Genomic DNA, 15,461 nt, shown 5'->3' on the forward strand with positions numbered 1-15,461 from the left:
GGAACATTTTGAAGAACACACAGGAGCTGAGAGAGAAACGGCCTGGGAGAAAGCCATTTTGAAACCAGAACTCTGGAACAGATGCCAGCCACGTACCTTCCCAGCTAACAGAGGTTTTCCAGATGCCACTGGCCATCCTCCAGTGAAGGTTCCTGATTGCTGATACCTTATCTTGGACACTTTATGGCTTAAGACTGTAACTTTATAACCAAATAAACCCCCTTTATAAAAGCTGACCCATTTCTGATGTTTTGTGAAAGGGCAGCATTAGCAAACTGGAACATATGCCTATGCCACAAGTTATTTATTCATCTACTGTTGATAAGAGTATGGATTATTTTCTAATTTTGGCTATAAAAAATAGTCCTTTAAAGAATATGTATGTCTTTTGGTATGCATATGGTGTACACATGGGTCAGACTTCCTAGGTCACAGGTACACATATAATCAGCTTGCATAAATACTGTCAAACAAGAAAGAATATTTGAGGAAATAATGGCTGAAAATTTCCCAACACTTAAAAAAGACAAAAATATGCAAATGCAGGAAGTAGAATGTACTACAAACAGAATAAATGTGAACAGACCCACTCGAAGACACATACTATTCAGGAATGTCAAATGCCAAAGATAAAGAGAAAACTCTGAAAACAGCAAGAGAAAAGCAATTCACCACATACAAAGGATGCTCAATAAGTCTAAGTGCTGACTTCTCATCAGAAACCATGGAGGTGAGAAGGCAGTGGTATCATAGATTTCAGATACTGAAAGAGAAAAACTGCTAGCCAAGAATTCTTTATTTGGCAAAGCTGTCCTTAAAAAATGAAGGAGAGGAAGGGGCAAGATGGCAGCATAGAGAGGAGTGGAATTCAGTTAGCCCCCTGGAACAACTAATAAACAACCAAGAACAACTAGTAAACAATCTGGAATAACTGCTGGGGGGACAACCATGAGTGTCCACACACTGTACACCAACCTGGATTGGAAGGAATGCCTGAGACCTCAGCATAAAATCTGTAAGTAAAAACTGCACAACCATGACAGGAGCCCCCCCCCCCCCCAACAGCAGGCTTAGCTGCAAAACCTTGCTGTGGTAGACAGCAGCACTCTCTGAGCAAGCATATAAATATAGCTCAACCCACCTCCAGTTGGGGTTTTAATTAACAAACATGGACTGCTGAATACAAGCTACCAACCCCCCAACAAGCAGACAGACTTTTTAGTGATGGCTGACCTTAAAGGACCAAAAGACTCACCTGTACTGGGAGGGAAAGCCCAGAAGACCAGGTGTTACCTCTGGCCGATGAGTGAAACTGAGGGGCTGTGTACTGGCTCTAAAAGGGGGCTTTCTGTCCCTTTTTCTCTCTGTCAACCAGAGGGGCTCAGTGGGGAGAGCCTCAGCCATTTTTAGTTCACAGTGCTCTGACCAGAAAAGGGTGGAGATAATAGAGTCAGAGAGACAACAAATCACATGCAGATGATAACTCCCTCGGGGGTGTATTTTTCCTAAGAGGAAGAAGGTAGAGCCCAGCTTTACTATCAGTCTTCCCTTCAGAACCAGACCACAGAGCCTGTGAGAAAACAGCCAAAACAGAAACTAAAGGGGCCACACCTCCTTACACCAGTCGGGAGCAACAGGCTGACAGGCTCCACCTGCTGGGCAGGTTAGGAAAAGCACAGTGGCTAGAGATCTCACAGGAAAGTCTGTCAATTTCTAAGACACACCTGCAGGGAGACCTGAAACTGAATATAACCCCACTCTGAGATCTGAACCCATTCTGGTTTGGGAAAATTTGATTGGGGTAACCAAGGAAACCAGATGCCTAGACAACAGAGAATGACAATCTACACTAGGAAAAACGAAGATATGGCCTAGTCAAAGGAAAAAATTTACACCTCAATCAAGATACAGGTGAGATCTTGTTTCACTTTAATGAAACAACCTATCAAATATTTTCAAATAAATATGCTAAATCAAATCAAAAACCAAATCAACGAGTTCACGGAAGATATGGCAAAAGAGATGAAGGCTATAAAGAAAACACTGGGCAAACATAAGGTACAAATCAAAAGTTTGAAAAAAGATTCTAAGGAAACGAAAGGCATAACACAAGAGTTGAAAGACACAATGGAAACACACAACAGCAGATCTCAGGCAGAAGAAAACACTCAGGAAATGGAGAACAAGGCATCTGAAAGCCTACACACAAAAGAACAGTTAGGGAAAATAATGGAAGAATATGAGCAACTTCTCAGGGAACTGAATGACAACATGAAGCATATGAATGTACGTGTCATGGGTGTCCCAGAAGGAAAAGAAGAGGGAAAAGGGGCAGAAGCAATAATAGAGGAAATAATCAATGAAAATTTCTCATCTCTTATGAAAGACATAAACTTATGGATCCAAGAAGCACAGTGTACTCCAAACAGAACAGCTCTGAATAGGCCTATGCCAAGATAGTTAATAATCAGATTATCAAACGTCAAAGACAAAGAGAGAATCCTGAAAACAGCAAGAGAAAAGTGATACATCACATACAAAGGAAGCTTGATAAGACTATGTGTGGATTTCTCAGTAGAAACCATGGAGGCAAGAAGGAAGTGGTGTGAAATTTTTAAGATACTGAAAGAAAAAAACCACCAACCAAGAATCCTATATCCAGCAAAACTGTCCTTCAAATATGAGGGAGAGTTTAAAATATTCTCTGACAGACAATGACAGCTTGTGAACAAGATATCTGCTCTACAGGAAATACTACAGGGAGCACTACAGACAGATAGGAAAAGACAAGAGTGGAGGTTTGGAACACAATTTTGGGTGACGGTAGCACAGCAATGTAAGTACACTGAACAAAGATGACTGTGAGTATGGTTGAAAGAGGAAGGTTAGGAGCATATGGGACACTACAAGGAAAGAGGAAAGATAAAGACTGGGACTGTATAACTCAGTGAAACTTAGAGTGCTCAACAATTGTGATAAAATGTACAAATATGTTTTTACATGAAGGAGAACAAATGAATGTCAATCTTGCAAGGTGTTAAAAATAGGGTGGTATTGGGGAAAAATACAATCAATGTAAACTAGAGACTACAGTTAACAGGAACATCGTATTATGCTTCCTTTAATGTAACAAAGACAATTTACCAAAGCTAAATGCCTATAAGAGAGGAACATAAGGGAGAGTATGTGGGACTCTTGGCATTGGTGATGTTGCCTGACTCTTTTATTCTACTTTAGTTTAATTCTGTCTTTCCTTTTGTTGGTTTTCAGCTGTCATTTTTTTTTCTTTCTCTCTTTCTTTTGTCTCTCTACCCTATTAAACGCTTCCTCCTTCTTTGTGGAAGAAATGGAGATGTCCTCATATAGATAGTGGTGATGATGAATACATAAATATGTGACTATACAGGGAACCACTGGTTGTTTACTTAGGATGAAAACTATGGTGGGTGAACAAAACCATCTTAAATACAATGGGTTGATGAAGAAACCTTGGGGGCTCTATATTGAGTGAAATAAGTCAGACACATAAGGACGCATATTGCATGGTCTCACTGATACGAACTAATTATAATATGTAAACTCATAGACATGGAATATAAGTTACCAGGATATAGAACGAGGCTAAAGAATGGGGAGCCATTGTTTATTATGAGCCGAATGTTCAACTAGATTAAACTTAAGTGTGTGGAAATGGACAGAGGTGATAGTAGCATGTTTTAAGAATAACTAACAGTGCTGAATGGTGTGTGAATGTGGTGGAAAAGGGGAAGCTTAGAGTCATGTATGTAACCGGAAGGAAAGTTGGAGGTTAAAAGATGGGAATAAAACATTGAATTTTTTGGTGTGTAATGGATGAAATATAAGTTACCAGGATATAGAACAAGGATAAAGAATGGGGAGTCATTGCTTATTATGAGTAGAATGTTCAACCAGATTGAACTTTAGTGTGTGGAAATGGACAGAGGTGACAGTAGCACGTTGTGAGAATAACTAACAGTTCTGAGTGGTGTCTGAATGTGGTGGAAAGGGGAAGCTTAGAGTCATGTATGTAACCAGAAGGAAAGTTGGAGGTTAAAAGATAGGAATGTATAAAAGAGTGATACTTGTGGTGCGTAATGTCCGTGATTAACTGTAAAAATATTAGAAATTTCTTTCATGAACTAGAACATTATAACTAGAAGTTAATAATAGAGGGGCATATAGGGAAACACTATACCCATTGCAAACTATGTACTACAGTTAATAGTATTTTAACATCCTTTCATCAACAGTAACAGATGTACTATACCAATACTATGAGTCAATAATGGAGGGGGGTTGGTTAGGGGTATGGGAGGATTTGAGTTTTCTTTTTTTGTTTTTATTTCTTTTTTGGGGTAATAAAAATGTCCTAAAAATTGAAAAAAAAAAAGAATTGTGGTGATGGATACAAGCTGTATGATAGTACTGTGGGCAACTGATTGTGCACTTTGGAACTTTGGATAATTGTATGGTATGTGAACAATCTCAATAAAATTAAATTTAAAAAACACAAACAAAACAAAACAAAACAAAAATGAGCGCGAGTTTAAAACATTTACAGATACACAGAAGTTGAAAGAGTTTGTTAACAACAGACCTGCCCTATAAGAAATACAATGGAATTCTGTGGACTAAAAAGACAGAACAGAGAGGCTTGAAGGAGAGTACAGAAATGAAGATTATCAATTAGGGTAATTAAAAGGATAAAAAGAGAGACAAACATCAGATATGACAAATAAAAGCAAAAGGATAAAATGGTTGAAGTACTGCCTTTACTACAGTAATAACATTGAATGTTAATATATTTCACTCCCCATTCAAAAGACAGAGATTGGCAGAATGGCTAAAAAAAAAAACCCACCTATGTGCTATCTATAAAAGACTCATTTTAGACACAATGATACAAATAGGTTGAAAGTGAAAGGTTGGAACATATATTCCATGCAAACAGCAACTAATAAAGAGCTGGGGTAGCTATACTAATATTGGACAAAACAGACTTTAAATGCTTAAATGTTATAACAGACAAGACATTTATATTAACAAAAGGGGCAAATCACCATGAAGAAATAATAATCGTAAATATTTACTGGCAACACTGAAGGCAGAAACAGATGTCTTTATAATCATAGTGGGAAACTTCAATATACACGGCTCTCATCAAGAGATAGAGCATTTGAACAGATGATCAATGAGGAAACAGAGAACCTAAATAATATGGTAAGTGAACTAGACCTAATAGACATATATATAGAACATTGTACACCAAAAGGGCAGGATATACATTCTTCTCAAGTGCTTATCTATCATTTTCCAGGATAGACCAGATGTTGGGTCACAAAATAGGTCTTAATAAATTTAAAAAGACTGAAATTATACAGAGTGCTTTTTCTGATTGTAATAGAAGAAAGCTGGAAATCAATAACAGGTAGAGAACTGGAAAATTCAGAAATATATGGAGGTTAAACAACACACTCTTAAACAATCAGTGGTCAAGAAGAAATTACAAGACAAATCAGTAAGTATCTTGAGATGAATGAAAATGAGAATACAACATATCAAAACTTATAGGATGCAGTGAAGGCAGTGCTGAGAGGGAAATATACAGCCCTAAATGCTTACATCAAAAAGGAAGAGCTAAAATCAAGGACCTAACTGAACACCTGGAGGAACTAGAGAAAGAACAGCAAACTAATCCCAAAGCAAGCAGAAGGAAAGAAATAAGTATTGCCAAAAATTTTCCAAAGTGGTTGTACCAATTTATATTCCCACTAGTAAGGAATGAATGTTGCAGTTGCTTATTATCCTCACCAATACTTCACATCACTTAAAATCTAAGTATTCGATGGGAGTCTAACGGTATTCCAAGTGTGGTTCTAACATGCATTCCCATGATGACTAAAGAGATGAGCATTTTTCATAAATGTATTGGCTATTTAAATATTCTCTTTTATAAAGTACCTGGTTCAAGTCTTTTGTACATTTTTATACTGGGATTCTGTCTTTTTCTTACTGATTACTGCTCTTTGTATGCTCTAGATACAAGTATTTTGTTGGATATAGGTAATGCAAATATCTGGAGGCAGTACAGGTTTTTTCCTTCTTTTTTTCTTTTTAAAGGAAACTTGGTCTCATCTTCAAAGTAGTCAGCAAAAGTGGTCACTCTCTAAATACACCTGGGCCTGTGGGGGTGGATATAAGAGTGTGTTCTAGTTTGCTAATGCTGCTGGAATGCAAAACACCAGGAATGGCTTGTACTGAAAGGGGGTTTATTTGGTTACACAGTTACAGTCTTAAGGCCATAAAGTGTCCAAGGTAATGCATCAGCAATCGGGTACCTTCAGTGGAGATGGCCAATGGTGTCTGGAAAACCTCTGTTGGCTGGGAAGGCACGTGGCTGGCGTCTGCTCCAAAGTTCTGGTTTCAAAATAGCTTTCTCCCAGGACATTCCTCCCTAGGCTGCAGTTCCTCAAAAATGTCACTCTTAGTTGCTCTTGGGGTATTTGTCCTCTCTCAGCTTCTCTGAAGCAAGAGTCTGCTTTCAATGGCCATTTTCAAACTGTCTCTCATCTGCAGCTCCTGTGCTTTCTTCAAAGTGTCCCTCTTGGCTGTAGCGCCTCTTCAAAATATCACTCACAGCTGCACTGAGTTCCCTCTGCCTGTCAGCTCATTTATATGGCTCCACTGATCAAGGCCCACCCTGAATTGGTGGGGTCACGCCACCATGGAAATATCTCATTAGAGTTATCACCTACAGTTGGGTGGGGCGCATTTCCATGCAAATCTAATGAGCATGAAAACGTCTGCCCCACAAGACTGCATCAAAGAATATGGCTTTTTCTGGGGGACATAATACATTCAAACCGGCACAGAGGGAGTCTCTCAAAAGGCAGAAGGGGAAAGAAAGAGAAATGGAAAGCAAGTGAGGCTGAATGGGATCTGAGGCGAAGGGAAACAGGGTACATATAATAAATTAATCTTTGAAACCTGGCACTGAGATATCGGAAAGCAGCAGCAAGGGAAGCCATATTGAAGAAAGCACAACCAAGATGTTTTGGTTGTTCTTTTATACTTTTATTTTTATTTCTTCGAGTAATGAAAATGTTCAAAAATTGTGGTGATAATATACAATGTTACTGTGAACAACTGATTTACACTTCGGATGATTGTATGTCATGTGAATATATCTCAGTAAAATTGCATAAAAAATTAGAAAAGTGGAAAGAGCAAAGGATACAAAAGTTGGTGGAAAATACTGAACCATGTGTTCCATCTCACAGTTTCAAATAAAGAAAAGAGGGACAGGGCCACGGGCCAAACGGAGAAAATCTATTTGCTCTCATTGTGCTCCCATCTTCAGAAACATGCTGATCAATCTGAGGGAACACACTTTCTTTTTGGTGCTACTGTCCTCAAGCCTGATTGTCCAGCCTTTAAAAGATGCTACACAATGCAACTATTAGAGTTCCCATGTTGGCCCAGGAAAAATTGAAAGTGAAGTTGATACCCAAGGGAAAAATGAAAGCTGGCCATCTCGGGCAGAAATGTTCCAGCAGAGAAGGGCCATTGCTTGGTTAAGTATGCACTGCAGGATAAGACAGGATGACATCAAAGGGTCCTTGTATCACTGATTCTATGATAGTCAAGATTCAATAGCTATGTTTTCTTCACTTCTAAATTTTTATGAAGAACTAGGAAAAGTAGGAAAGCAAATTATTTTTAAAAATTGGAGCCAATTTTTAACTGAAAAACAGTTAAAATCTGGCAAGCTTTATGACTTAATATTCACTCCTGGCGGCTTTCTTTCCCTTTCCTTCCCTTCTCAATCTATCTTGGCCTTTCTAAAGAATAAAAATTGAGAAACAGCTTTGCAGCTAAGATAATCTAACTGTAAAGACTGTCATATACTTTCAAAAATTTACAGTTGCCTACTTATGATCCATCCTTCTGTTTATACTGCCTAATTTGTCAGGAAAGGCCTTCTGAAAAGACAACAATGAAGAAAAATAGTAAATTATGATAGCGTTAGCAATTTATTCTTTTTTTAAAATTCACTTTTATTGAGATATATTCACATACCATGCAGTCATAGAAAGCGTAAAAAACAAAACAAAACAAAAAACAAAAAAACACACCCAGTGTTCTTTTTTACTTTAATTGTTCTTTTTTCACTTTAATTTTTATTCTTATTACTTTTGTGTGTGTGGTAATGAAAATGTTCAAAAATTAATTTTAGTGAGGCAATGCACAACTATATAATGGTACTGTGAACAACTGATTAAATTATTCTTTTTATGACTACATGCTGCTGTAGTATAAGTTATGATAAAATAAACAATCAGCTACATAATCAGCTCATGCTGTGGCTTTATCATCTTTCAGGTGGTGTACAGAATAATGTAATTCTGTCTTTTAACAATATATGGTTTTGCAGCCTAGCAATAAATCAATGTTAAGTAAATAAGAGAAAACCAAGTAGAGCCATAGATGAGATAGCTTTAGCTTGTAAATAATGGAAAATTATTGTAACATAATAAAATTATTGTAAAATAATGGAAAAGATGTGGAACTACTGGTGTTATTATCCTCATTTACCGTAAACACACCTGGAAAAGGAGATTCAAAAATTCATTGGCAAGAACATTTTTCACACTCCAGATCTGGTAGTCTTCCAGAGTAAGATGACCCATCTGAAAGAGAGACAACACACATAACGCTCTTGTGTTAAGAACTCCTTATTTTTACAGCACTGGAATAAAAGTTGGTTTACTAAAACTTTTATTGGTCGATTTTTTGAAAGTAAACCAATAATTTTCAGTAAACCTTATGGATTTATCTGAAAAGTAGGCCAGCTAGTATAAGTTTAAAAATGATAAAACTTATACAAATGCCATTTGTAACTCTGTTGAAGCAGTCGACAGTGATAAGGACAACTTATTATCAACAATCTTCTTTCTCTAATAAAACCTGGAAATAACTCACAATGTCTTCTATTTCAAGGGTTACCTATGGAAAACCATAAGAAGTCCTGGATATGCAAGAAGGAGTATTTAATCATTTTGAAACAAAACAACAACAACAAAAAAACAAAACAAACAAGCAAACATACAAGCAAGCAGAATCTCAGAATTATTCCCTTTCATCCTAACATTTTTTTAAGAAGGATATTTTGACAATATTATCAGACTTTTCAGAGATTTAAAGGAATTTAATATATATCAAGAATGGATATTTACATTACATTTCTCCCAAATACAATTTAATATAACTTTCATAAATTGAGAAAAGTAACATTTTTGTAGTATCAAAGAGTACCAAAATCACACTTATTATAGGTGTTGTCTATTTTTACCTCTAGGTTTTCTTTCCCTCAAAGGCAATGTTAGGATATAAGCCACTGCTAAATTTTTAGATCAATAAATGAATTAACATGATGGAAAATAGTGAGTAAATGGGTAATACTGAAATAATCTAGTCACCAGTGAACATAATTAATAGGTTTACTGAAAAATCCAAGTTCTATTCTGAATTGTTATCATGGTTACATGGAAACTGAGCAGCTAAGTGATCTTCTTTCTGTTCAATGTTCAGAGGAGAATGAGAAGCAGAAACTTCATCTTATATAGACAGCCAATATTTATATATTTATAAAACTCTCAACAAAAAAAAAGTGTTAGGAACTATATCTCTACATAAGGCATTTTCTAACAGAAGTCTTTCCAGGTTGCTGTTTTTATAAACACCAAATAAAAGTGGATACCTTAGTTTTTGGCAGAGAGAGGTGAAAGAAGGGGGAAGACTGCCTGAATTGCCAAATAAAGCTAAGCGCTGAGAAACTTTTATATTATTAACTTCTGTTGAGAATTAATTAATAGGACTATGGTGATTCCTTCTGAAATTGTGACTGAAGAAAGAAAGAAAAAAACTGTTACTTATTTTTTCCTAAACTTCTATTTTAGAAATCACTGTGGTCTATACCCCACTAATATACTATTGCTACATGTCATGTTTGGGTGGAAAGGCTCAACTTAGCTCAAATGTGCATTACATATATGGATTATTTCAATTTCACAGGGACACATAGACATCACAAGCTACAGAAGTAAACGTACTATGGCATTATTACTAATAAATACTATTAAACTAAAAATTTAAGGATTTATTCTTTGTAAAGTACACATTTATTCCTTCTTTGGTAAAATTCTATTGAAGGATTCAACAGAGGTCCTAATCACAACTATTTTTCTTAAAGGAATATACGCACCACTTAGATTACAAGAAAAACATTTCTGTCATCTAAGATTTCCTTATGCTCCTTCCCAGTTATCCACCCCCATTTGTAAAATCACTATTCTCACTTCTCTCACCATTTGTTAGTTTTTTGTCTGTTCTTGAACTTCCTACAAATGGAATCATACTGTATTATTTTGTGACTGGTTTCTTTTGCTCTATACAATGTCGGCCTTACCGTATTTTCTTAAAATGGGAGAAATAAAGATTATGAACTATATACGTCAAGGACTGTGTCTGCTTAGTTCTTATAAAATGCCGAGTATAGGTTTATTTTATGTATATATAAAAATATTACATTTAATAGAGTTGTTAAAAGACGTAATGAGCTAGCCTTAGAGATAAGTTGGAGGTAAATTTAAAAAACTTTGTGGGGATGATGCAGAAGCAATTCAAGCATGTATACAAGCTACACATCCCAATGTGGAGTACATGATGTTTTTAGAAAAGGATAAATTAGTCCTAACTAGACTCACCTTTGTTGTGTCATGTGCATTCAATATGCCTTCTACAATGTCAGAGAGATCCACGTGTAATTCCTTTAAAAATAGAAATCCAAAGGAGTAATTAGAAAAGAGTTGATTGGTTATCATTTTTTATTTTATTATTCAGTGGCTAAGGTCTACTGTGTTTTGGTCAAGTATTTTTTTTTAAGATTAACATAATCAGATCCTTATATGTGCTTTAGAATTTAAGACAATTTTGCAGTTTTATTCTTACTTCACACAATAAGTTCAGTTTATTCAGTTTTCTAAGTCAAAAATATTATATTCTCTTCCCAATTTTGAATCCTCCACTATGAAAAAATTAAGAAGTAACATAATACAGTAACTAAAAGTAATAACAAATTCTTTTTTTTTTTTTTTTAATGCTCCATTCCATTCTCCTGTTGGAAATTTACATGCAACAAAATGTATAAGATCAAAACTTACAGGGATATCATCAGTACGGTTGTCCTTCCAGACCTCTAAAAGTGCAACCACCATGCCTCTCAGTTCAACCCTGGAGAGAACTCCATCACGGTCAACATCAAACACCTTGAAGCAAACTAATAAAAAGAAATTTTTATGGCGAGGAAAGTACTATTATAGTCTGAAGTACAATAGATTGTGCTAGAAGCTGCCTTGGTATAATTACTTAGTTTCTTTTCTGGAATAAATTCTCTTCTTGAGCAGACTATTACATGTCATTAAAGTCATCTGAACTTGCAGGACTTCCTGAACATGTTTCATAGATTAATCTCTATAAATCATGACCTGAGGTGGGGTATCCTATCCTTCAGTCAAATCTAGAGCTAAATTCTTACAGATCAGAAAGAAAGGTCCAAGTCATCATACAATAAATGTTACAATACCTCACAGGTTTTGAGGTGAAAATTCAAGCCCTTAAGTTAATTTCTAATATACAATATACAATAATTAATTGTATATAATTAATATACAATAATATGCAGAGTTATTTCTTGTAATGCTGAAAACATTCCATCTACATTAAGAATCAATAACAAGTCAGTAAAAAATAGCTTGCTTCCACTTTACCCTCCAATTTAAATAATGTATACTCCAATTGTTTGTCAAGAAGAATTTTAACACTTCAGTGAGTTCATACACAATATGCTAAGAATTAGAAAACGAGCACTTTGCTAATTATCTCTAAATGAACCACTCTAGTTTTTTGTTAACTTCCATTAGACCCATCAGCAAGAGAAATTAAAAAATAATAAATAAAGGAAACAACATCAATTAAGAAGCAGCAATTACGGCCTCCTTATTTAACATTAGACTTTAATGGAAACAATCACTTTGGTTAAGTATGGTAAAAGGCTAAAATGTAGAATAAAGTTTTATTTATAATCCAGGTTAATACATAAATGAGATTTAATATTCTATCATAAAGGCAAGTTGGAATAATAGTATATAAGCACGGACTAAAAAAAAAGGAATCTGAATTTTAAGATTAAAAAACTATTTCTTACACCCCATAATAGAATGATTATGTTATTAAGAGCATCACAGCATACTACTACTAAATAAGTACAAAATATCAAATACCACTTCTGAAATAGGCAACATTTGTCAAGATATATTTTAAAAAATCAGAGATAATGACCCCAGAAAATATATTTGAGTTAGGCTCTAATTAAATGTAAACTGGTACATTTTCTCAAATATGATTAAGATTTAGTAATGGATGTACTTATGCTTACAAGTTATGCTATAACATGTTAGTTATGTTAAGAACATTTTATTCTTTAATAAAACTGTGTTTTTATAAATTTCATTTTGCCAATAAAATATTAACATATGAAAGTGACTTAAAATGAGTTACACTTCAAATTATGCAAGAGATAAAATTCTCTGTGTAGATTTCCAGAAAATATATCCCAAATGCTTAATATTTTCAAATACATCAAGGTTGATTTGGTTCATTTATCATGAAGTTCAAATTCATGAGGAAAATCAAAACCATTAATAAAAACAAAGATCCCTCCAAAACAAAATACTTGCAAATTGGAACTGAGAGCACATTAAAAGAATTATACACCATGATCAAGTGGGTATTATTCTAGGTATGCAAGAATAGCTCAACACAAGAAAATCAATTAATGTAATATACCACATTAAAAAATTGAAAGGGAAAAACCACACGATTATCTCCATTGACGTGGAAAAGGCATTTGACAAAATCCAGCATCCTTTCTTGATGAAAACATTTTGAAATTTAGGAATAGAAGGAACTTCCTCAACATGATAAAGGGCATATATGAAAAACCCACAGCTAACATTCTATTCAACAGTCAGAGACTGACACGATCCTATGTTTAAAAAGTCCTGAAAAAACTATGACAAAACTACTAGAGCTAATAAATGAAATCAGCAAAGTGGCAGGATACAAGATCAACACGCAAAAATCAACAGTTTCTGAGGCGGGGCAAGATGGCAGACTGGTGAGCTGTATGTTTTAGATACTCCTCCAGGAAAGTAGGTAGAAAGCCGAGAACTGCGTGGACTGGACACCACAGAGCAATCTGACTTTGGGCATACTTCATACAACACTCATGAAAACGTGGAACTGCTGAGATCAGCGAAATCTGTAAGTTTTTGCGGCCAGGGGACCCGCGCCCCTCCCTGCCAGGCTCAGTCCCGTGGGAGGAGGGGCTGTCAGCTCCGGGAAGGAGAAGGGAGAACTGCAGTGGCAGCCCTTATCGGAAACTCATTCTACTGATCCAAACTCCAACCATAGATAGACTGAGACCAGACACCAGAGAATCTGAGAGCAGCCAGCCCAGCAGAGAGGAGACAGGCATAGAAAAAAAACAACACGAAAAACTCCAAAATAAAAGCGGAGGATTTTTGGAGTTCTGGTGAACATAGAAAGGGGAAGGGCCCTGAGGCGCATATGCAAATCCCGAAGCAAAGCTGATCTCTCTGCCCTGTGGACCTTTCCTTAATGGCCCTGGTTGCTCTGTCTCTTAGCATTTCAATAACCCATTAGATCTCTGAGGAGGGCCCGTTTTTTTGTTGTTGTTGTTTTTTTTTTTTTTTTTTAATCCTTTTTTCTTTTTCTAAAACAATTACTCTAAGAAGCCCAATACAGAAAGCTTCAAAGACTTGCTATTTGGGCAGGTCAAGTCAAGAGCAGAACTAGGAGAGCTCTGAGACAAAACGCAATAATCCAGTGGCTGAGAAAATTCACTAAACACCACAACTTCCCAAGAAAAGGGGGGTGTCCGCTCACAGCCATCATCCTGGTGGACAGGAAACACTCCTGCCCATCGCCAGCCCCATAGCCCAGAACTGCCCCAGACAACCCAGTGTGATGGAAGTGCTTCAAATAACAGGCACACTCCACAAAACTGGGCGTGGACATTAGCCTTCCCTGCAACCTCAGCTGATTGTCCCAGAGTTGGGAAGGTAGAGCAGTGTGAATTAACAAAGCCCCATTTAGCCATCATTTCAGCAGACTCGGAGCCTCCCTACACAGCCCAGCAGCCCAGAACTGCCCTGGGGGGACGGCACTCACCTGTGACATAGCACAGTCATCCCTCAAAAGAGGACCCGGGGTGCACGGCCTGGAAGAGAAGCCCACTTGCAAGTCTCAGGAGCCATACGCCAGTACCAAGGACTTGTGGGTCAGTGGCAGAGACAAACTGTGGCAGGACTGAACTGAAGGATTAGACTATTGCAGCAGCTTTAAAACTCTAGGATCACCAGGGAGATTTGATTGTTAGAGCCACCCCCACCTCCCTGCCCAGAAACACGCCCCATATACAGGGCAGGCAACACCAACTACACACGCAAGCTTGGTACACCAATTGGACCCCACAAGACTCACGATCCCACTCACCAAAAAGGCTAAGCAGGAGAGAACTGGCTTGTGGAGAACAGGTGGCTCGTGGACGCCACCTGCTGGTTAGTTAGAGAAAGTGTACTCCACGAAGCTGTAGATCTGATAAATTAGATATAAGGACTTCAATTGGTCTACAAATCCTAAAAGAACCCTATCAAGTTCAGCAAATGCCAAGAGGCCAAAAACAACAGAAAATTATAAAGCATATGAAAAAACCAGACAATATGGATAACCCAAGCCCAAGCACCCAAATCAAAATACCAGAAGAGACACAGCACCTAGAGCAGCTACTCAAAGAACTAAAGATGAACAATGAGACCATAGTACGAGAGATAAAGGAAATCAAGAAGACCCTAGAAGAGCATAAAGAAGACATTGCAAGACTAAATAAAAAAATGGATGGTCTTATGGAAATTAAAGAAACTGTTGACCAAATTAAAAAGATTCTGGACACTCATAGTACAAGACTAGAGGAAGTTGAACAACGAATCAGTGACCTCGAAGATGACAGAATGGAAAATGAAAGCATAAAAGAAAGAATGGGGAAAAAAATTGAAAAAATCGAAATGGACCTCAGGGATATGATAGATAATATGAAACGTCCAAATATAAGACTCATTGGTGTCCCAGAAGGGGAAGAAAAGGGTAAAGGTCTAGGAAGAGTATTCAAAGAAATTGTTGGGGAAAACTTCCCAAATCTTCTAAACAACATAAATACACAAATCATAAATGCTCAGCGAAATCCAAATAGAATAAATCGAAATAAACCCACTCCGAGACATATACTGATCACACTGTCA

At 36.6% G+C, this 15,461-nt stretch overlaps 1 protein-coding gene across 5 annotated transcripts in view; it reads right to left on the reverse strand.

The window, feature by feature from the left end:
• USP32 (ubiquitin specific peptidase 32) overlaps positions 1-15,461 on the reverse strand; it is a 333,441-nt gene that overhangs the window by 79,908 nt on the left and 238,072 nt on the right. For all 5 annotated transcript variants that reach the window (XM_037809640.1, XM_037809643.1, XM_037809642.1 and 2 more), the window contains 3 exons: positions 11,244-11,359; positions 10,788-10,850; positions 8,628-8,711 (listed from right to left, as the gene is read on the reverse strand). In XM_037809640.1, the coding sequence (XP_037665568.1) occupies positions 8,628-8,711; positions 10,788-10,850; positions 11,244-11,359 (263 nt within the window). The remainder of the gene's footprint in view (positions 1-8,627; positions 8,712-10,787; positions 10,851-11,243; positions 11,360-15,461) is intronic.

This window comes from Choloepus didactylus, chromosome 18 (genome assembly GCF_015220235.1).
Source record: "Choloepus didactylus isolate mChoDid1 chromosome 18, mChoDid1.pri, whole genome shotgun sequence".
In the NCBI taxonomy this organism is placed as follows: Eukaryota; Metazoa; Chordata; class Mammalia; order Pilosa; family Megalonychidae; genus Choloepus; species Choloepus didactylus.